Source organism: Asparagus officinalis, chromosome 8 (assembly GCF_001876935.1).
Source record: "Asparagus officinalis chromosome 8, Aspof.V1, whole genome shotgun sequence".
Classification (NCBI taxonomy): domain Eukaryota; kingdom Viridiplantae; phylum Streptophyta; class Magnoliopsida; order Asparagales; family Asparagaceae; genus Asparagus; species Asparagus officinalis.
In genome coordinates, this window is record NC_033801.1 from 21,835,290 (window position 1) to 21,857,845 (window position 22,556).

Consider the following 22,556-nt stretch of genomic DNA (forward strand, 5'->3'; position numbering starts at 1 on the left):
CGCATCCTACAATGCGCCCGAACTCCGATACCCGCCCCGATTGCGAACCCACCGGGTCTCTGATCCAGGGTTTCCTCCGTCGGGGCCGGTACAAGATGATGTCGCCGGCCAAGCTCCCGATCTCTCGATCCCCGTGCCTCACTGTCTCGCCCGGGCTCAGCCCGGGATCCCTGCTCGAATCGCCGCGTTCTCCTCACTAATATCAAGGTTCGATCCATTTTTCCCCCCTACTGCTCTCCGCCGTCCTGATTTAGGGTTTCTGCTACTGTTCTATAGATCACTCTGTGGCGGGTATTTTAGCTGGAAAGTTGTCGTCTTTTTTAAATGGTGCGGTTGGTTTTTGGCCGTTGAGGGGATTCGGATGCCCACTCGGAGTTATTCTGTTCATATGGCTTTATTCTGGTACTTGTGACGTCAAAAAAATATGACAAAGTTGCTGCTTTTTGTAATTGGGTTGGATCAAACGGATCGGGAATATGTCTCTTGAGGTTGAAGCTTTATGCTTTATTTCCCTTTCATGATGGAAATATGGGGTCTTTTGTTGTTTGTTTTTGTCGTGGCCTGTCGGTGTTTCGGTGGGGGAGGGAGGTCATATTCGGGGAGGGATTCGTTCCTCTCTAACGTGAATGCGGTTGTGGGAGCTTGAGGACGTGTGAGGGGATGTAAGAGAGGAACTACTTTGAGAGCTTGAGGAAGCCGAGGCATTTAAGGACAATGTCCGAGAGTGAGGAGAAGAAAGACAACACCATTCGGGTTCGTGATATTTTCTGCCATGCTAGAAACCTTGTTATATGCGTGTGATTTAGGGTTTTTTTTCAAATTTAAACCGAGTGCAATTGAAATGGAATTTGTTATTGTTTGTTACATGTATCCCCATCAGTTGTATCATGGAAAAGGTGGTGGTTTTGACTTCTGTGTTTGTGTTTATTTTGTGGTCAAAATTGCAAGCCAGAAAGAGAAGGTAAAGAAGGGATGGGCTAGATATCAATGAAGCGGTACATTCAGAAATTACGGCGTGTGAATAGCCCTGGTTTGAGAAATTTGCTACAATGACTTTAAGGTCCTGTTATAACCACTTGTTACCTCTTAACTAGCTTTTGAGTTCTTAGGTTCTCTTTGATATACCAAATCTCCTAAGTGTATAAGTCTGTTTTGTATTCTATGTGGGACAATACAGATAAAAGAGATGAATAATTTCTCTTGCATGTAGTGAATCTCTATTGGCAACCAATAGATGTAGGTCAAGTTTGGTCAGTCGAACCGGTTGTATTGTGCATGTAAAAATAGTTCTCCATTCTCGACATGGGTATCAACAAGCTATGGTGATGGATTTATTTACAGACCAAAAGATGGGGTTTGGACGTCAAGCCAATAAGTATTTTCTACCGTGACATTGAGAGGAAGAAGGAAAGAAGGAGGTCAGAGATCTGGTGGTCAATAAGATGGGTATCTTGAGTGTTTGATCTCCTAATTTCCTAGGAGGTATATCCATAGTAGAGGATGATCTCAAGGTTATACAAGAGCAACAATGAGAGAGAGCAAGACAATGACACAAGCATGACATGAGGAGACAAGGCATGACTCTCACTAGAGCAACACCAATAACTGCATGGACGAATGAATTCCTTGCTTTTGGCATATATGCGCGACTAGAATTACTGGTGTGACGACAACAGTTGATAGAAAGATGCAGTGTTTAAGTGGAAAGAGGAAGCAAGTTAGGGATGATTAAATGGTGAAAGTGTCACATGCGGATGGTCTAGTGACCATGTGAAGTGCTACATAGGTTGGCTTGAGGAGCACATACGATGCAGGGTCATGTGGGCCGGTTGCACGATAGTGCATGATAGTTATTGAACTCGCATACAACATGCTACATGGTTGATAAATTAACTTGAAGTGGCAATACCTGATAATGTTGTGGACCGAATATGGCGGTGTGCAAACTTTATTGAAATTAGTGGTTTGGTTGAAACCCTAAAGAATACGTGGAGGTGGTAAAGTTTCAAGCTCATGGAACCAATTGAAGAAGTCACATGCTTTGCATCTGCATGTCACACGTGAAGTTGTACAGGGAGCATTTTATGTATGTTCACACGAGAAACACCAAATAAGTTCTCTGGTGTACTCCATCGGAGTTAGAGAAATAATTTAGCAATGAGTTGTATTTTGGGCTTTTGCGTGAAACTTAGTAGGCTATTACCAAACTCTACTATGGGATAGTAGAAAGTAGTGTAAGGTTACTAAGGTGATAGTACAATGTTGTGATAAGAAATGAGTTGTACTCCATTGGAGTTAGAGAAATAATTTAGCAATGAGTTGTATTTTGGGCTTTTGCGTGAAACTTAGTAGGCTATTACCAAACTCTACTATGGGATAGTAGAAAGTAGTGTAAGGTTACTAAGGTGATAGTACAATGTTGTGATAAGAAATGAGTTGTACTCCATTGGAGTTAGAGAAATAATTTAGCAATGAGTTGTATTTTGGGCTTTTGCGTGAAACTTAGTAGGCTATTACCAAACTCTACTATGGGATAGTAGAAAGTAGTGTAAGGTTACTAAGGTGATAGTACAATGTTGTGATAAGAAATGAGTTGTACTCCATTGGAGTTAGAGAAATAATTTAGCAATGAGTTGTATTTTGGGCTTTTGCGTGAAACTTAGTAGGCTATTACCAAACTCTACTATGGAGTTAGAGAAATAATTTAGCAATGAGTTGTATTTCTGGTGGACTACGGTCCACAGGTTGTGATAAGAAAATTTAGGTGATGACCAAGCTTTCAACATTTCAGATGCAGTGATAGATGTTGATCAGGTGTATTCTCCTCAGGAGAGATCAATGGTGATCAACGAGGTCTGTGTAGACTAGCGTGATCAAAGTTTGACGGTGGCTGGTTGTAAGGATTAGGTGCACAATAGTGGCGTCATGGTTTTAGGATGGTTGTAGATATGTTGTGGCGGATGGTGTTGTATACTCAATCCTTCAGTGCGGAACGAACAAGGTATTCATAAGCACTCACGGTTTCTGGTATTTTGACCAAGGTGGAGCACAATGTTGTGATCATGGTTGTTTAGTGGGCATGTTGACGTGATCAAGAGTGGTAGAGGGTTGGTGTTAGGGGCTGACAGTGAACTTTTATCTAGATAAAGCACTAAGGGGCTGTTTGGATGCCTTTAGGAAACTAGAGTATTTATGACACAAAATAGAAAGTGGTTATCTACCTCACCATTTTTCATTCGAGTGTTTACATTATTTGGTTAGGAATCTTTGTGAATCCTAAAATAATAGTATTACATTGTTTGGATAGTATAATGTAAACTAGAGTATTTATGACATAAAATGGAAAGTGGTTATCCACCTCACCACTTTCTACAAGGTTTTGACTTTTTTATTATTTTTTTGGACACATTTATGACATTGTGTAAGCTTTCCAACAAAATCACTCCTAATTTTGGTGATTTTGCTTTCGGTGACACCTCATCAAAAGGTGTAAGCTTTTCATGTAAAAAAGAATTTAAACAAACAATGTAAAGTAATAAAAGCTGACATTAGGACCCACCTTTTTACACTTTCCATCATTTTACATGGTAAAAACATACAACCAAACAGCCCCTAAAAGGTCATGCATAATTTTCAAAATTGAAACATTACCACACTCGGTATATTAGCAATAAATGGATACATGGCTTAATTAAAATAGGTAGGTAGCCTCTTAAAGTGCACTGAAGTTTTAAGTTTTAGGATGAGATCTAGAGGGTGAGATAAACTAAAAATAAAAGAGAAGGTGATACACACTGGTAAATGTGCGATGGGGGTAATGGATACAAGGTATCATAAACTTGATACTTTTTCCAATATTCAGGTTGGGAACTTGCCTAACCTAAAGTCTATTTGGATCCCCCCTGGGCGGTATAGTGGTCATAAATGCTGAGAGGAGTATGATGTTGAGATCATGAGCGCTCAAGAGCAATGTTTCTGGGTGGGAGAAGTTAAGATGATCACAACGCTCAGAATGATTGCACGAGTTGTTTTCAAGAGGCGGAACATGGTGCATTTGCAGTATTTTCCTAAAAAGTAGATGGCAAAAGTATGGTGTATGTGCAGAATGTGTGTTTTATAACATTCGAGCCAAATAGAGATTGTTGGGGTTGTTACTTGCATTTGGTTTATCATCCAGGTTCCTTAATTGCCAGTCATGGTGTTTGGTTCTAGTTGGTCGGATCACAAAAGTTCTTTATTTGGCTTGGCCCATAGAGCCGAGACCATCTTGTTATGTAAGTTACTATTAGGGGGTGTTTGGTTCAATAGTGGGCAAGATTAGGATTAGGAATCTCATATTTTTTATGGATTCCTAGCTAATTCATAAAAAAATTTAAGACAATTTTATGTTGTCATGGAATCCTTTTTTTTATTTTATTTCTATGTTTGTTTCATAACATGAAAAAATAGAATCCGACTTTATAGAAACTCTCAAATTCCTATTCTTTAGCTTGGTTTGGAATGAGAATAGGATTTGGTCTTATAATAATATAGGGTTTGTGAAGAAATAGAATCCGAAAAAAAGAAAGAGGGAGAATAGTATAAATGCGTCAGTTTTCTGCCCCAAATCCGCCCAAATCATTAGAATTTGGGTTTCTATAAAATCAACATACTTTTTCAACTTTATAGATTCCAAAATCTATAAATTTTTGGGGAACCAAACTCAAAAATAGGATTCATAAAGAATTCTTTATTTACAATTTTGTTATTGTCAAACCCAAATCCTATTCCTTTTCTATTGAAATGGTGAAACAAACAGCCCCTTAGTGAGCATAGTGCAGCGTGCTTCTACCATGTGTCTATTTATATACTCATTATAGAAATGAGAGTAGGTTTGTTTTCTCATACTTAAGAGTGATAAAGTGTTATATGATGACAACTATGTGATAGGGAGGATGAGAGACTAGAGAGGAGAATGATTTCTCTTGTAACCTGGATCTCTTTACGTAGTGAATTTCTTTATTTGTGCCTCATAGATATAGGTCAAACTTGGTGAATTGAACCATGTTATTTTATGATGCCTTCTTCTTGTGATTGTCCTCTATTTTGTTTGCTTGAATGAATTGGAGTGGGGTTCTCCATCCCAACCATTTTATTCTTATTAGTGGGTATTCTGTTGTCTGCCAAATTAATCTAGCATTTTTATTAATGTGAAATGTCAACTAGATAATTATACCTGACAATTGATTATGATGGAAGTCACTGCTTGGTAATTGGAAATTGTCAATCGTTACTTTCCTACCAGAAGCATATGCATAAATATGCTCAGTTACTTTGGGAGCTTTCAATCATAATTCCATGTTACTAATCCTGTTTTTCATGCTGTCATCCAGGCAGAACCATCCCCAACCACTGGGTCCTTTTCCTTCCATTCAGTTGTAAATGATACTGTTAGATCAAACTTGCCATATTCTCCGAAGGGAAATTACAGGAACTGTGTGCATGATGAAGGGATCTCAGGAGATTTCGAGTTCAAACCACATGTCAGGACATCCTCACGTTCAGGCTTATCCTCCCTGGGACACTTGGTAACATTTACACCCTTTTTTTAGTCAGATGAAATTAATACTCCGAATTTTCAATGAGTTCATTTAAGCATGATCCTCATAATTAATCCCACCCGATTAGAGTTTATTTCTCATGTGTTCAAATCTTCTAATAGATGAATATAGCCGCTTAGAGATCATTATATGTTTTTACAAGTTAAAGGTGAAGTACTTTGGAGAGTGGAGACAATGCATATGCATCATGGCTATTAAGTGCTTAGTTTCCGTTGTTCAGACTAAATCCCTGCATCTGAATCAACTTAGCCACAATTCATTAACCTATCTACCAGTAAAAGTACAGAATTATATATTCGATCAATCGATCATGACATGCAGAAAATAAAGTTCTCAAAAAAGAAATGTTTTATAATATCAAAAAATAAGTGTTTTATAATTTTACATCATTCTGAAGTATGGAGCTTATCTTCCCTAGCTCAGATGCTGTGATATGCATTATTATAGAAAACTATTTGTCAATAATTCTAATTTTATATTCTGCTATCCATAAAAAAACGTTTTACAGCTTCCCATTGGAAGAGCATTCGAAGGCACCGGTGCTTATCCATTGAGACTCATTTTCTTATCTTAGTTGCAGTTATTGTGAGATTCTACTAATGTTCACTGCATACCTGTTCCTTAATTGTGTTTCATAGTTGCCCACTGAACTCCACAATAGTGTTGATTTTTTTGTCATCATCTATTGCTACTAGTCTTTTGTTTAGTTAGTATAATGTCATCGTGGGAACTTTCTAACACAGTTTACCACTTTATCTGACAGCCTTTCTCTTCTTAATTTATTCATCCTCTTCAGCCCCTTTCCTAATGCCTGGTTATCCTCAAGGATCATAATTTCTTGGAGGCTTCTCTTAGATCCAATTGACGATCATTTGGCATGGTATATTAACAGAAATATTTGCTGAAATGATCTCTCAAGTGGTAAAACTTTTGTATCCTTGGTATGGTTAAGGGGACAAAGGGAACAAAAAGGGATGAAAAATAGATGGCAAAACTAATGCAGTAGGTCCCTAATGAAGAGAGTTTGAGGTGGTTTTGTATAGGCCTGTTGCACTAAATAGTTTCTAACAGTCATTTGGAGGATTATTGAATGCAAAGGTAAAGAGAGAGGTTCTTAACAGATATCAATGTTTTCCCCCTAAAGGAGTATAGATGAGATCATGAGAGATGGAAATGCCTATCGTATTATTCAAATAAGCCAACCTTTCATGTAAAAATTTTCCCTACTAGACTAAGGGGTAGTGAAGTGTGGCTAGTGTTTCAATAATCAAGCCTACCTTAATTTGAGAGAGTTACAGGTATAGTGTCTTGAACTTCTGATGGTGATTTTGACTAGACAATTCTAGGAGGGATGAACAAAGAGATTCTGAGAATTTGCATATTTTAATCTTTATGAATGTCAGATGATAAAGATACTGTGGAGAAAACTTCCAGGATGCTTCATTATGGTCAACTAAATTGGAGAGAAAATGTGGATGGTGGCTTAGTTTTAAGTTGGGAACAAATCTTTAAAACAGATGATGATGAATTAACTTAGTAGGGAGTTAAAGCTTATCAGAAGTATTCTTGTTATTAGGTGTATAAGATTTATTTGATTTGTTTATGATGAAAAAAATTAATACTAAAAATTAATACTAAAATAGAAGCAACACATTCCATTAAAATTTGTGAAATCATAGTATAATCTCATAAGTTGAGATAGATATGTTGTACACTTGATTTTTATTGATCTATGAAAAGCCAATGATAGTGTCGATGGAGTGATGTATGGGTTTTAGGAAAAAAACAAGTATCTGATAGATATTGACATGATTAAGGTATGTACACTTGAGCAACAACTCGAGTGAGGACAATTGAGGGAGAGGCAAAACCACTTCCTACTGCTGTCAGTTTACATAAATGATTGAGGCCCTTATCTTCGTGTTTTAGTTATGAACGAGCCTACTAGGCTTATCAGAAGTATTCTCATCGTCAGTTGTATAAGATTTATTTGATTTGTCTATGATGAAAAAATTATTACTAAAGGAGACGCAATACATTCAATTAAAATTTGTGAAATCATAGTATAATCTCATAAGTTGAGACAAGATAGCTATGCTGTATACTTGATTCTTATTGATCTAAGAAAAGCCAATGATAGTGTCAATGGAGTGATGTATGGTTTTAGGGGGAAAAACAAGTATCTGATAGATATATTGACACGATAAAGATATGTATAATTGAGCAACAACTCGAGTGAGGACAATTGAGGGAGAGACAAAACTGTTTTTCTATTACCATCTGCTTACATAAAGGATTGGAGCCCTTATCTTTTTGCATTAGTTGTGAATGAGCCTACTAGGCATAATTAAGACGATGCCTCATGGTGTGCGTTATTTGCTGATAATATAGTATTGGTTCATAAGGCTATGGGAATGATTTATTTCTTAAGTAGAAAGGTGAAATGAATTTCTTGAATCTTACTTCAGAATGGCGCAGGGAATCAACTGAGTGGCAAGATTGATATACTTTAAGATGCTAAACAAGAGAATGAAATGTATTGCGATCCTGAAATAGTATTGCTGAAACCATGATGTTAAATGATGCTAAACTTTCGTGGCAAGGTTACATAATTGATGCATGATGCGATAGCTAATGCAATGACTTTCCTTTTGGACTTTGCATTTTACTTAAACCTTACAGATTACATTTTATACTCATTTGATAAAGAGTACAAATTATGGTATTTTGCTAGTTTGTTTGTAGATTGTTGGCTAATATTTTGTTCAGCTGCTTAAGGTATGACTTATTTTGTCATTTATGGGGCCATCTGCTGATATAAAGTTTCAATCAAGATTTTTTTTTCTTCGTAGTTGGTCGCCGCAAAATGCGCCGTTCCATAATGTGTCTTTATTGATGTTGCTTGTGTAATGTGTATTTTATTCTCTTGCATAGACTTCCATCACCCCGGCCCAAAAAGAACAGGAATCTTGCAGACAAATTCAAGCTCAAACACAATCTCAGACAGTGGAATCTTCTCAATTAGTTCAAGCTGAGAACTTGGCTCGATCTTCTCGTGAATTAACTTTGCCGGTGACAGCTTCAGATTCCCCTATCGAGATGTTACCGTCAGATGTTAATATATCTGAGGGTGTTACTCATGATGATTTGCAACAGCTAAATGGTTATGACAATGGCGTGCAGACATTACAATGTGATAATAATGAATCTTCTCCATCAACGGTCGTTGAGAAGTCAATGGAAGATGGATATAACTGGCGCAAATATGGGCAGAAACATGTTAAAGGGAGTGAATTTCCTCGGAGCTATTATAAATGCACACATCCCAACTGCCAAATGAAAAAACAACTTGAACGCTCTCATGATGGTCAAATTACGGAAATTATCTATAAAGGTCGGCATGATCATCCTAAACCTGAACCTAACCGTCGATTAGCAGCGGGTACAATTCTTTCAGGTCAAGGAGAAGAAAGGTCTGACAGACTCCATTCTGTAGCAAGTGCTGAAGGTAGGAACTTCTCTATCAGCTTCTGTTCTGTAAATGCTACGATATATTTTATTCACTAAAGAGATGTATCAATCTGCAGAGAAACTATTAAATGCACCCCACCTAGATCCAAATGGCAATACTGAGTTATCTCCCATATCACCAAGTGAGGATGATGCAGAAGCTGGAGTTGTAGGATCAAATCAAAATGGAGATGAGGTTGCTGATGATGATGATGATCCAGAGTCAAAGCGCAGGTGGCCGAAATTTACATTTCATTTAAGATTATTCATGAAAATTGTCACAATGTGCATCTAATTGTTGGAAAATAAAAATATAAACAGGAAGATGGACAATGCTACTTTTGATGCTACACAAATTGGTAAAAACAACCGAGAACCTCGAGTAGTTGTACAAACTATCAGTGAAGTTGATATCCTAGATGATGGGTACCGCTGGCGCAAATATGGACAGAAAGTCGTGAAAGGGAATCCCAATCCAAGGTATATAAAGAAAAGCTTTAAACGTATTGTGTACAGCACTTACTTATTCTTACCCTTTTTTATGGTAGAGGAATTTGTTTCTATGCGCCAAGTGCTTAGAGGTGTAAATGAACAAATCTAGTTTTTTTCGTCATATTTTGAGAAACGTAATGTGTTTGCAGGGTTAAAGAAACACCATCTGGAAGTTTTAAACTTTTCAGAAACATCCCCCGATACAAGTTTCCTCTACCCCTTTTAAAATATGAGCTTGCATCAGAAAATTTAAGGTGACAGAGAATATGTTAGCTCCAAAATTTCAGAGAAGAAATTAGGATCTTTTTAAAAAAAGGTTATGTTAGTTATGCACCATTCATCTTCTTACACACAATCAGTTACCTGTATATGCATGTAAACATTCACAGTTTGAGGATGTTGCAAGGAATTCTTTGTGTTCTTTACACTTCTATTGTTTGATCCACACAGTCTGTTTTTCCATTGGTATTTTGCTTTTATTTAATTTTGAAGTAGAAAGATATCATAGTCTACCTTTATTTATATGTGCTAAAACAGAGTAATAGAGTGAGGTAGCAAATGTTTGTCTTTTATTAGACATGGTTGTACTGTGGACATGCTTTATGGAAGCTAGATTATGGGGGCTCTATGTAATTAATAAAGAAACTGTTTGGATGCATCAAGAGTCAAATATAAGCTTCTGCCTTAAAGTTTTGGTTAAGTGCACACTGATAGCAGATGACTAAGAGGTGCATAACAATTGTTTATAGGATACAACTTCAGTACTCGACAATTCTCTTCTGGAGTACGGATAGCGTAAATAGTAAATAAATTACAGGATCCTTCGACATTGATGCCTTGATGTTAACCATCCTGATGACAATTCTGTAATCTTAGAGTTGAAGCATAAATGATACTAGCTTTGCTCTTTTTTTTTTTTGGCTGATCTTTGTTGCAAATTTATCTCCATAAGTTTCATCAAGTCCACTCCGGATAGGCTACTTATGACCACCCACCAGATGGTCATTTGCTCATGGCCACCATCAAGTTCTGCCATCTAATTATTCATATTAGCTTTCTTTTCTTTTTTCTATCGTTCTTCTATTCCTGTCATCTTCCTCCTGATATCTTTTTTTTGCCAGAACTGAAGTAATGGACTTTTGCCCCCTCCTTCCAAGTTTCTTTTTGGTTTCTTCTCCAATGCCATTGTGCTGTAAGAATTCAGTTAGGAAAAGATGTTTGTTACCGAAGATTATATATTTTTGACCCTCCCATTTTTGCCCACTTCTAAGGAAAGAAATATAAATAAGTTTTATGGAGTTCTGAAGCAAACCTCTAGTTAATATAGCGCCTATACCATTGTGTATATACTCTGTTGTGTGCTACAAGAACCAAAAAAGAGCAGCATGAGTATAATCAGGATAAAAAGTGATCAATTGCTCGAATTTTCGAAGAAGGCAATAGCAAGTCAAAATTATTCTCCTTAATTAGTAATTACAGACATTGGTATCAGCAAAATGTGGTCATAAGTGCCTTTCAGAAAAACAGGGAAAATAAAAATAATTGAAGAAAGCAGAAGGTAATGTGAGGCAGTGTCTGCATAACACAAAAACAACACCTGCAATTTCAAGAAGTGGGTGGATTACACTCCTAACAGAAATTGAAAACATCAATGCATACTCGTGCAAAAATTATCATGTGAGATCTCGAACATGGAACATTTTTAATGTTGAAAATTTAACTTAATATTTGTTGTCCAACCTTAAATTCACGGGCAGTGTCACATTCATATATGCCCTACTCAAATATAGGAAATACTTTATCTTCTTAAACCTTTTAATTACCGTTATCTAGAAAAATAGTATATGTCCTGTAGTTATTATTTCTAAATCTGTATAGATTAATACAAATTTCATTTTGAAGCTAATATTTAGAAGCTGCTATTGTTTCATTTCAGCATTTTTTTGTTTTGGTTTCTTATCATAGGAGTTACTACAAATGCACCAGTGTTGGTTGCTCGGTGAGGAAACATGTAGAGAGGGCTTCGCATGATCCAAAAGCCGTAATAACCACTTACGAAGGAAAACACAATCACGATGTACCTGCTGCAAGAAACTCCAGTCATGATACAGCTTCACCCATGGTTAACAATGGTAGCAGCCCTCTCAATACTCAAATGCCTATGGGTATCAGTAGCATGCTAAGAACTACCTATAACTCGATTCCGACTTCTCACTGCTACAATAGGCCAGAAGAAACTACTGTCAACCTCAACCTCGGTGTTGGGATCAGTACAAATCACAATACTGATGGTAATAATCTTATGGTTCAAAGGGCACCATTATCAGTTGTTTATGGAAGCTCAGGCAATGGCTTATATGGATCAAGAGAAGGGAATGCAGAAGGATTTTCTTTCAGGGCTCCATCTGTGAACCACTCATCTGAGCATTATTATCCGAATTCAGGAAATTTGGTGATGGGCCCATAATTGTATTCTCTGTATTATGTTGTACTATAGTTCATCTCCATCAGATAATATGGAAGCTGGTGAGCACTGAGCACTTGATCGACGTGATCATGGGACCTAAAGATGGTCGAAGAATTTTCGGATATTCTATAAAATATCTCAGAAATGGTGGAGATAAGAAAAAAAAGCAGAGGAACTTTGTTTCTGGGCATTTCTGTTAACCCCCCCCCTGTTGAAAAAGCCATTATCTGTACAAGGAAAGATTATCAAAGGAGAGAGTGTATTATTATAACATAGAAAGACTGTACTGTTGTAGTATATTTCCTAGTTTGTCTAATAATTCTTGCAGAGATCATGTGCTTTAATCGAAAAAACCATATCTGGAATTATTCTTGGACTCTGGGGGAAGGGAAAAATCGTAGTGTTTCCTTTGAAGGTTTATCTCATTAAGTTTGATCTCTTTGAAACAAACTTTTTCTCTGTAATTAATTCTTCTGTTTGAATGAAGTGGGAAACATGTTTGAAATTTTAGGGATCCTAACAGATCTCAGATTGTCACTTGAATCAGGAAGTTTTAACATACAGCCAGAGTCTGACAGGTTGGTGAGCTTCAGCTAGCACGAGCAAATCCTGGGTCAAGTGCTCACAGGATGGTTAAAAATCATACAGATGTAGTTGGCCATGATTCTTCGTCCGTGTTACACTTTATACCGATAGATTAACCCATGGACGATGGATGATGCTCGAGATTGCTCGCATGAGAGCGAAGACGATGGAAGATTTTAACGATATTAATAATCACGTTGATCCTCCACAATATCGGTTTAGACTAAGTCAGTGAAGACGATGGAAGATTTTAACGATGTTAATAGTCACGTTGGTCCTCCACAGTATCGGTTTAGACGAAGTCAGTGAGCCCGTGATTTCCCATGAAACGATCGAGGATTGAGGAACAGAGGACCGGTCTCTCGAAAACCACCACTAGGATTGTTACCGGTAACCTCTGTTTCAGTCGTCGACCTGGACGTCAAACATATGTAATTCATTTGCTCACTGAGATGTCTGTGCACTGAACATATTGATCAAGTCGTTGATGACGCCACAGTCGTCGACCTGAATGTCAAACCTATGTAATTCATTTGCTCACTGAAATGTCTGTGTACTGAACATGTTGATCAAGTCATCGATGCTGACGTCGAGAGAAAGTTGAGAAAAACTTCTACCTAATACACTTTCATGCACACCATGTGTGAAACTATTCATGCACACCATGTGTGAAACTATCAGCCATCATCGAAGAGGTGACCATCAGAAAGCATTGCATATCGACATATGGGATCCACATCTCAGATTACATGATAGAGATAAAACGTTGGTTCTCCACTATATAGCTAAAGCAAAGCAAAACGACTTGTATGCTTGACCAAATCCGGTAAGTCAATTCATTTTTCTTACAGATCATAAGATGAAGGTTTCATGAGACATAAAAGTAAAGATGGACGTGAGAAAATGTGAACTTTTCTGCCTCCTCGTGTGAATCAATTATTCCTTCCATCTTATTCTTAGTATCCATCATTGATGTTACGAGACAAAGGCTGGTCGTTCGTGTCGATATCTTGAAATCGCAAGCATCCATCACCAGAGGAGCTGTCTTCAAAAGGATATAATTCCTTGCATCCTTTTCATTCTTTGAAATCACATTCCGCTTCAGAACCTGAAAGCAACGCTCTCGTGAGTTTTGAATCTATAAGGGAACAGGAAATTTGGAATTTCATTTATTCACTTATAACATTGTCATTCTCATACAACATTCAAGAAACTTGTCCCTTTCACTTAGAAGGAAAACGGGGAACGCTGAAAAGGAACTAAAGGTAGAATGTCCCTTAATTGCTAGGCTGTTGAAAGACAATCTGGTAGAGAAATAAAAGTTGATATGGACAAAGTGGCAGAAACAGTGGAATGCAAGCGCTAAAAAGAAAAGAGGAATCTAATTCTATCTTTTCTCTAGCTTTTGTACCCAATTCAGTACAACTATATAACACACTATTGATGTTGTCATTGTGGATGCTGTGATCACCTGCAGCCAAACACCACCACTGATTGTTTTCCAGCTCTCAACAAAAACATTCTGCACTGGTATCTCAGTCATTACAACCATGGAATCCACCATGACTCTTTTTTAAATACTAGTACGCAACATGTGTCTTGCATGTGATGCCGTGCAAGGCATCGTATGATGCATGTCAGGAAATCATACGAAATGTTCGTCCAACTGATAATGCACGCACCAACTAATAATGCACACACCAACCTTGCCATTATTTAGGAAACACATAAGAGCAGAGGCTATAACTACACGAGAGCAGTACAAGATTATAAGGCATAAATACTTTCCAAATCATGAGAATTAATAATTTCGTTCTAAAGTTTGTTCTCTCAGCAGGTATATTTTCACATTCACCTAGGACATTGGACTTCACAGATTGTTTTGATGTGTTTGGACTGCAGTTTAAGAAGTTGAATAATGTATACGACTGACCGTTTAAAGCATAAATTTTTCCTATGAAATACTGACGGACATCATTTTTCAATACCTCAGGAGTCAGTATTTGCAAGTGAATCAAAACTTAATGCAGACTAAAGTTTCTTAGGAAAATGGAAGCTGGCTTGCATAAGCATGCTAGGCTTTACTTCCGTATTCAAAGTTTGTAATAACAATCATAAATCCTTACACGTCATACATGCCCCCAATCAGATATATTTTGCAATAAAGTCCTTCCTCACATGCAACTTATCATGATGGTAAAAAGGAACCCAAAACAAATGAGCACAAACTTAATGATGCAAAAAAACCAGATTACATGATCGATGTGCAACAGCACATAGAAAGTTGGATACTTCATTTTAGACATTATACCTTTGCATTACAACATAGAAAGTCGAAGATATTTTTCTGAAGTTTGACAGGCTACAAACTAAAATCAGATTCAGATCAGGAAGTAACATACTATAATCTTAGAAGCTGCAAAGAGCTACAATATGCATTTAAAGTTAGAGCTTGAAGGTATACCGCTGTCTTCTCAAACTTTGATAATCATCTCCATGCACAGGACACGACCAAAGCTCTATTCATCCAACCAAGATAAAGAGCACCGTCTCTCTCTTCAACCCTAAACTTCTCTGGGTAATTCTCTAGGAGCCCCTTGATAGTAGCATTCACCAGTGGACTAAGTGGGACCGGAGTAAACCCTGCCATTGTAAACCTTGCCTTCCACTTCCCAAGGAGCTCGTGCCTCTCAATCCTCTCAGCACCCTCACAAGCAATGATATTTACTATGTCCCTCGCCAAGCAGTGCTGCTCAACATTGATCCTCTCCTTGTTCTCCCTTGGGAGGGCAACATCTATCGATTCAAAGATAGCTGTGTAGTAATCCAAAGTTTCTACAAACCTCGGGAAGAAAGGAGCAGTGTTGGTGTTAGATTCTTGCTCCACGAGAGTAACAACCCTTGGTGATAAACTCTTCACCAACCTCAAGACTCGGTCACGCTGATTTGTAGTGCTCACACTCTCATCGGGTAAGTGATGAAGTTGGAAAGCAAAATTTACAGCCAAAGCCTCTCCCGGTTGAATCCAAAGATCAGGAGGCTGCACTTCACCAGCAGACAGTACTGCAGGATGGAACTCAAGAGGCACATTTAAAGACTTTGCAAAATGAGACAGTCTCTGTCCTACAATATGAAGGCCACCTCCTCTAGCATAAGCGGAGACAGAGTCATCAATCCCTGTTATTCTAACATGTGGTGGCCCTCTGGGCCTCTTAGCCAAAGCTTGGAGGAGAGTCACCCATTGGGTTCCTTGTGCAATTTGGAAGTCAATAATATGAACCCTATCTTCCCCCTTGAAAGCTTCAGCAATAGCGCCATTTGCTGACAGATAGCCAAATTTGAAGTAAGGACAGGCCTCATAGAGCAAATGCATATAAGAGAGAAGATCAGAGCTGGCAGGCTCTTTGCACCGCAAAGCTTTATAGATCAAACTACCAGAGGAAGCCAAGCGAGCAACAAGTCCTTCAAGCATATAGGCTCCCAATCTTTGTCCAGGATCCCCAGAGACTGAAACCATAGGCCTCAACTGTGCTATTAGCCATTCTGCCAACGAGATATCGTTCTCTGCCACAGCTTGAGCACATACCATAAGCGCCCGCTTCAAATCTCCTTGAGGAATTCCCATTATTTGCATCCAATTCTCGGTATCCAATGAGAGGTGGCTCTGTAAAGCACTCTGGATACTGTCAACTGGATTTTCCATCTCGGTACAGAGAATTGCGTTCTCTAGTTCTCGTAGCTTGTTCTGAAGATCATTTGGGTCATCGGTTATGCAAGAAACACTTGGAGGAGATCCATAGGTGTTGTCAGATTGGTAATCTTGGTGAGATATAGGGCTTCCACTTGTAGGAGAAATACTAACAGTGGATGGAGAGTTATAAGTCAATGAGGAGTCAAGCGTGCAGTACTGAAGTTGATTGGTTTGAGAGGAAGTATGCTTTGTTTGGGACCCGTTACCGGAGCAAAGGGGGGCTGCTAAAGGCTGGAAGTTTTGAGGAATGATTTGGGATGTAGATTCCCTTATGGGCATCGAATTGAGCTGATTGTTATACTGCTTGGAAGCTTGCATAGATGTGTAACTTGTAGGGTAGCTTATCTCCGGGCCAGGCATGAGAGATCACATAGAAAGGATCCTTATCTTCTACAGTTTTCCTTTATATAAATTGGATATTCCTGCAAAAACTCATAGAGTGATCCTTATTGTAGAGGAACTGCAAATCTTCTCCCAGTTTCTTTTCCTGTTTCCTTTGACAAACAATACAGAATTTTGATAAGCATTCATCCTGTACATGTTTTCATATAATAATTAACCACACAAGACAAGAAATACGAAAAAAAGAGCTATATACGATGTAGAACAAGAAACATTCTTAAATTTATAAAGTTCACAAGACTTTGTATACATTTGATTTGAGACCAGTAAGAAATTAGTGTATGGTAGCACTAAAACTTAGTTGTACTGAAGGAGAAGAAGAAACGGAAGGCATGTAAATGGTAAATAATCAAGAAAATTTAATAGTGAAAAGAACCTATCTTAGTTTGTTAGCTTCTGAAAGATTTCGATGAGTCTAGAAAGAAGAAATAGACTAGAATACATCCGTCAACTATTTTACTGAAGACTGATATCGAAACAATTTACTAGTCTCCAAACTATAATGCTGAACCCCAGGTATTCACAAACTTTTCATCAAATGTAAGAGATGTTGTCGAATAATCAACTGGAGGGCTCTGCAAATTTACTCCTTCAAAGAATTACGTGCACATTTAAACCATATGGCAAAAGGTTGTGAAGTCTATTTTTGGAAGATCTTAGAAAATATACAGAAGTCATCTGACTTATTCATTGAAAAATCACTCTAAGCTAGTTCTAAATACGGGATTATGAAAAAATCACAAGGAACATCAAAAGATCAACATATCAATCATGACATTGCAGTTCTCTAAAACTAGTATACATGTTCACCCAAGATTCGCCAACAAACCTTCACAATTTCACAAAGTTCAGGGCTTAAGGCTCTTACGTTCCATTATGTTAATAATATTTACATTAGCTAGTAAATTTGCAACTCTATATTAATACAAAATCCAGATAATAGAAAAAAACCCTATGTTTCTAACAATTCAAATGGAAATGATTAGTAGCTGATAGATCTAAATGAAGTTAACCACCGTAGACAAAATTTTCGAATAAAACACATTCCAAGACAAACTTTTCTTCAATTTATGCAGTGTGCCCTATAATTCTAGGATTCGTGATGACAATAAAGTTACAACTTCAACAAAATTCAGAAATCAATCAACTGCATGCTCATTTCAGTAATAAAAAAAATTTGTCAGAAAGTAGGACTAATCTTCAAAACAAAAAGTTCCTTGAATCTAGTTTCAACCACCAAAGAGGCGAATAGAGAAGAAAAAGGTCAGGGGGAAAATAAAAAGAAATGTATAAAGACAAAAGAACCGAGACTATAACACCCCAACCCCATATAATTGTTTCAGAAATTAAACTACACCATTCAATTATCACAATTCATTATCCTAAAAAATGAAAAGGGTAAAAAGAAGAAACATAACCTATCTCAAGCTCCACCTAACTCTAACCACAGAATTTTCTCCTCCAAACCCATAATCATCTCCCAAAGATCAAAATTTCCCCTGTCATATCTTTCTAGGTAGAGGGGGCAAAAAAAAAAAAAAAAACTTTCACAAATTCTTATAAACCAAATCTCACAAAAATAAATAAATTGAAACAATCCTCGATTTGAAAATTTATAAAAGTAGATACAGAAAATTAAACGTCACATGAAACACAGCAAAAACCCTTCAGCATGGAAAAAGAAGGATAACCCATAAAAAAAAACCTGAAAAAAGCTCAATAAAAAGCTCACAGATCTAGAAATGGTATACAATTCTTACAGATGGAAAAGACCCATATCACGAATACATAAAAAAAGACGATTTTTATGAAGAACTAAATGAACCCACATCAATTTTCAGCATAAGCACTAGAAAGTTATTACAAACATCACCAGGATATGGAGAAGACCCATATCATAAATTCATCAAAGAGACGCTTTTAATGAAGAATTAAAGGAGCCCAGGTCAATTTTGAGCACACCTGTTGACAATATCCTGGTCACAGTTGAGCTTCAAACGCAGAGAATCAAGGGAGTAAAGAGGAGAATTTAGAGAAGGAAGAGTGCTACAAGCAGAGAGAAGGGAGACCTGGTGACCCCTATAATAGATTCCCGCAAGCATGGCAAGAATTACCCCTGCTTCTTATTAGAATTACCTGGCTGCCACCGCAATTTTCTATTTTTTTTTTCTCCGAAGGAAACACGGGAAAAAAAAAAATTTTGCCTCGCCGCCCACCATATCGTCATCCATATCTAGTAATGGATTTTATTTTATTTCGCTTTTTTGTGTGGATCACCCGTTAGTGCCCCTCTCACCGTACGTTTTTTTTCCTTTATTCTTTGGTTAGTAATTACCCAAAATTTTACTGTTATTATAATTTCACACTCCCTTTAAAATTGTGAGTTTTTAAAAAAACTCTTCATGATCAATACTATTCTGAAAAACTCACAAAGTTCCTGAATATATATCGCATCATATATCTTATAAGTTTTTACATTCTTTTATATTTTCTAGTTTTTTTTTTCAAAACAAAATTAAAAGCACTGAACTTTGTTTCTTCCTTTAATACCTATCTTCTAACACCATAATTAACAGAATTTATCTTTTGTTATTTATCTTATCGACTCACATGTTCGTGTATCGTTTTTAAGAGAAAAAGATACCTAACTCAATCTAATACAAAATTTAATTTCTCTCTCTTTGTATAATATATCTCACCCCCATCAGTCGCCCTCTAGATTTCTTTTGCAAACCAAAATCACGATGTAGAATGGAGAAGTCATCTTCAACTAATAAATGCATTAGGAAGAGGTTCTTGTAAAATGTTCTAGTAAATATCCACTTTGCGATAACTTCTTCCAATTTATACACCGCTTATGAGTTAATCTGCATAAAATTACAATAGCTACATGTTTTTGGGCGTTCCTAAACCTTAACGGGCTATGAACATAGTATATGGCTTGATTGTGCTATGGTTCGCAAACATCGTGGTCGGCCTTGAGCTCGAATATTAAAATATTTTGATATTAGAATACTTTGCAACTTTAGTATTTGAATTAGCTCTTAAATAACTAAATTGTTATTAGGCCTCCGAATTCTTAAATATGATTGTTGTTACTCTATAGATTAATTTGAAACAACTTTTCAGAGATCTAATAGAAATTTCAATAGTTTTAGAGATTAATTTAGAAACAACTTATAAGTCAAAAGGCACCTAAGTGATTTAAATGATTCAAAGGACAAACATCGAAGCCTTTTTTTTTACGTGTTGGCAAAATTCATAGGTGGCCTCGAGCTCGGCAAGTTCTCAATCAACGCCTCGTTTGGTACGCAGGAATGGACATAAGTGAGAATGGAATAGAAGAAGGAATGGAATGGATTGTATGTGGGAATGGAATGGTCATTCCCATTCTCATGTTTGGGTACTTTTGTAGAATGAAGCTAGAATGAAAATCTTATTCCCATTCCCATGTTTGGTATCACTTGTTCACAAGTGAGAATGGAATCGCATTTTCTAATAGTGTCCTTACAACAACATATATTTTTAATAAGATAAAAATAAACATTAATGATAATAACTAAACAATTTTATTTATGCATAGGTTATACTAATTTCTGTGCATGTTATACTAATGCGCATGTTATCTCTCAAGTGTATGTTCTATTTGGCTCGGTCGTTGAAGAGAAAGGCGATGCCAGGCGTGGCGGTGACTTCAGTGGAAGAGGCGATGCCGAGGTGGAGGCGTCGTCGGAGGCTCTGGGTTCGAGAGGCGGTTGAGGCGGCAGAGTAAGAGGTGGGGGAGGAGGGGTTGGGGTTGGGATTGAAGTAAGGAAGGAGAGGTGACGGCACGGCGATTTCAGAATAGAAAGATAGGAGGCGTTTATTTTGGTGCAGGCTAAAAAGAAGGAAAAGCTGATTTACATTCCCTAATACTTAGTCAAAGAGCCATTATTTTTTGGTTTATTTTTATTATTAATAGGGGTATAATTAAAAAATAAATAACTGATTTGATTCTCCCTTGAATGGGAATGACCATTCCCTATCTTCTCACTTGGAATGTCCATTCCCACAAAAAGTGAGAATGGTCATTCCCTGGGAATGGTCATTCCAACATCTAAAAAGTTGGTTTGTTTGGTATGAAGGAATGGGAAGTGAGAATGCCATTCCATTCCACCCCATTCCTGCCTACCAAACGAGGCCTTAATGAGTAATGCTGTCAAAAGAAAATGCTAATAAGTGTATTATAATAGTTGTATTATTCTTGTATTACTAGACACAAAAGAGTAGTCCATAGCAATTTATAACTTATATGTGTAATTTATAAGGAAAATATACTCTCTTTTTTTCATGTGTAGTACGTATGAAATTAGTACAATTCTTGTGCACAATCTCTATGCCTCCACCCCCACCCCCAAAAAAAAAATCTTAAAAAAATCATTTGCTCTGTTGAAATTGTTTGGATGAACACGAAGGATATTGGATTTATAACGCTATCCACTTTAAATTTCCAAATCTTCAAAAATTTCCCCTTCTTTTATTTGAATGTGTGGATAGATACATGGAAAGTTAAAACGAGATCTATACTTCCCTTTTTCTTAAAAATCTATGTGTGATGAGATTATTTTAGAAAGAAAAATTTGATAACATGATAGAATAAGGTGGTTTAAATCATTGATAGAATGATCACAATTTTCTAGTTAATTATCTAACCGTTCATAAGTGATACCATTCTATTTTATAGTGTGTTCACATATAAATTTTTTCTCCATCAAATTTGATTGTAAGGTTTTCCGATACAAATCTTTATTCCATCAAAATTGATTGAAGATTTTGACGCTGACAATAGTGCCAAAGTAGAACTTACATTCCACACATTCTTCAGAAATCCATGAAAACAAGCAATCAGTGCTATAGATTATAAACTAAATTAATTATCCTGCGATATGTCCTATATTGCTTATATTGATCTATGTGATCTTAAATTTGCATGTAATAAAATTGTGATCTTAAATTTGCATGTAATAAAATTATCTGCTATAAAGATTTATATTTATGGCTCACACATATAATGGAAGGTTCTGCTATGCAGACGACAAAAAACGTTTCAAAGGGCGCATGGTTTTCTATTCTGAGCATCTTATGAACAAAATGGATTGTTTATTTGAATGATCCACCATTAAGTATTAAAGATTAAAGTTCAAAAGGGTTAACTTATCAAAACCCTCCTGAATTGGTGGGTGTCGCACATAAACCCTTTTTGAATTTTGTTTATCTCACAATTCACATAACCGCTCTAAACTAGGGATTATTTGACAAAAACCCCTTAAATTTTATTTTATCTCAGTTAACCCCCCATCTATAATTTACAAATAATTAAAATTTTCTTTATGAGAAAAAACTTAAAACTTAGAGGAGGGAGTATGTAGGTTATTTGCAAATTACAGGTAGGGGGGTTATGTGAGATAAGGTAAGGGTGGATGGGGTTGTTGTGAGACATCCCATAGTTCAGAAGCTTATGTGAGATAAACAAAATTTAAAGGGTTATGTACAACATCTCCCAAAGTTTAGGGAGATTTTATGAAATTAACCCAACTTCAAAGTCTTATCAAGAAAGATTTCAAGATAAAGAAGAAGATAAAAAGAGAGACAATAAAGTAAAATTGAATCTTGACGCGTTAAGAATGGATATGCTTGTCACCCATATCGTAATCGTTGCATTCGTCACTTAAAATATTAGATAAGAATGCATATTACCATCAACTTTCCT

General features: G+C 36.8%; 2 protein-coding genes across 4 annotated transcripts; one reads left to right on the top strand and one right to left on the bottom strand.

Annotated features, from left to right (window-relative positions):
- LOC109819850 (WRKY transcription factor SUSIBA2-like) lies at window positions 273-12,483 on the top strand. The gene is made up of 6 exons (XM_020385797.1): window positions 273-753; window positions 5,373-5,567; window positions 8,535-9,108; window positions 9,188-9,344; window positions 9,432-9,590; window positions 11,568-12,483. The coding sequence occupies exons 1-6, from the start codon at window positions 715-717 to the stop codon at window positions 12,067-12,069; spliced, it is 1,626 nt and encodes a 541-aa protein (XP_020241386.1). The 5' UTR covers window positions 273-714; the 3' UTR covers window positions 12,070-12,483.
- On the bottom strand, window positions 13,344-18,903 carry LOC109819851 (scarecrow-like protein 21). Of its 3 annotated transcripts, XM_020385799.1 has the most exons (3): window positions 18,770-18,903; window positions 15,119-16,899; window positions 13,344-13,762 (listed from the first exon to the last, which is right to left on the bottom strand). In XM_020385799.1, exon 2 carries the CDS (start codon window positions 16,763-16,765, stop codon window positions 15,143-15,145), a length of 1,623 nt encoding a protein of 540 aa, XP_020241388.1. In that variant the 5' UTR covers window positions 16,766-16,899; window positions 18,770-18,903; the 3' UTR covers window positions 13,344-13,762; window positions 15,119-15,142. The 3 variants fall into 3 exon arrangements, with proteins under 3 accessions (XP_020241388.1, XP_020241387.1, XP_020241389.1); XM_020385798.1 differs by lacking the exon at window positions 13,344-13,762 and having other exon boundaries at window positions 14,866-16,899; XM_020385800.1 differs by lacking the exon at window positions 13,344-13,762 and having other exon boundaries at window positions 14,866-16,892; window positions 18,770-18,879.

What these genes read in the sequence shown, in the direction of transcription:
- LOC109819850 (XM_020385797.1), top strand. Translation starts at nt 715, where the DNA reads ATGTCCGAGAGTGAGGAGAAGAAAGACAACACCATTCGG. An exon ending in AGAAAGACAACACCATTCGG is followed by an intron (nt 754 to 5,372) that starts GTTCGTGATATT and finishes GCTGTCATCCAG; the next exon opens with GCAGAACCATCCCCAACCAC. An exon ending in TTCTGTAGCAAGTGCTGAAG is followed by an intron (nt 9,109 to 9,187) that starts GTAGGAACTTCT and finishes ATCAATCTGCAG; the next exon opens with AGAAACTATTAAATGCACCC.
- LOC109819851 (XM_020385799.1), bottom strand. Translation starts at nt 16,765, where the DNA reads ATGCCTGGCCCGGAGATAAGCTACCCTACAAGTTACACATCTATGCAA.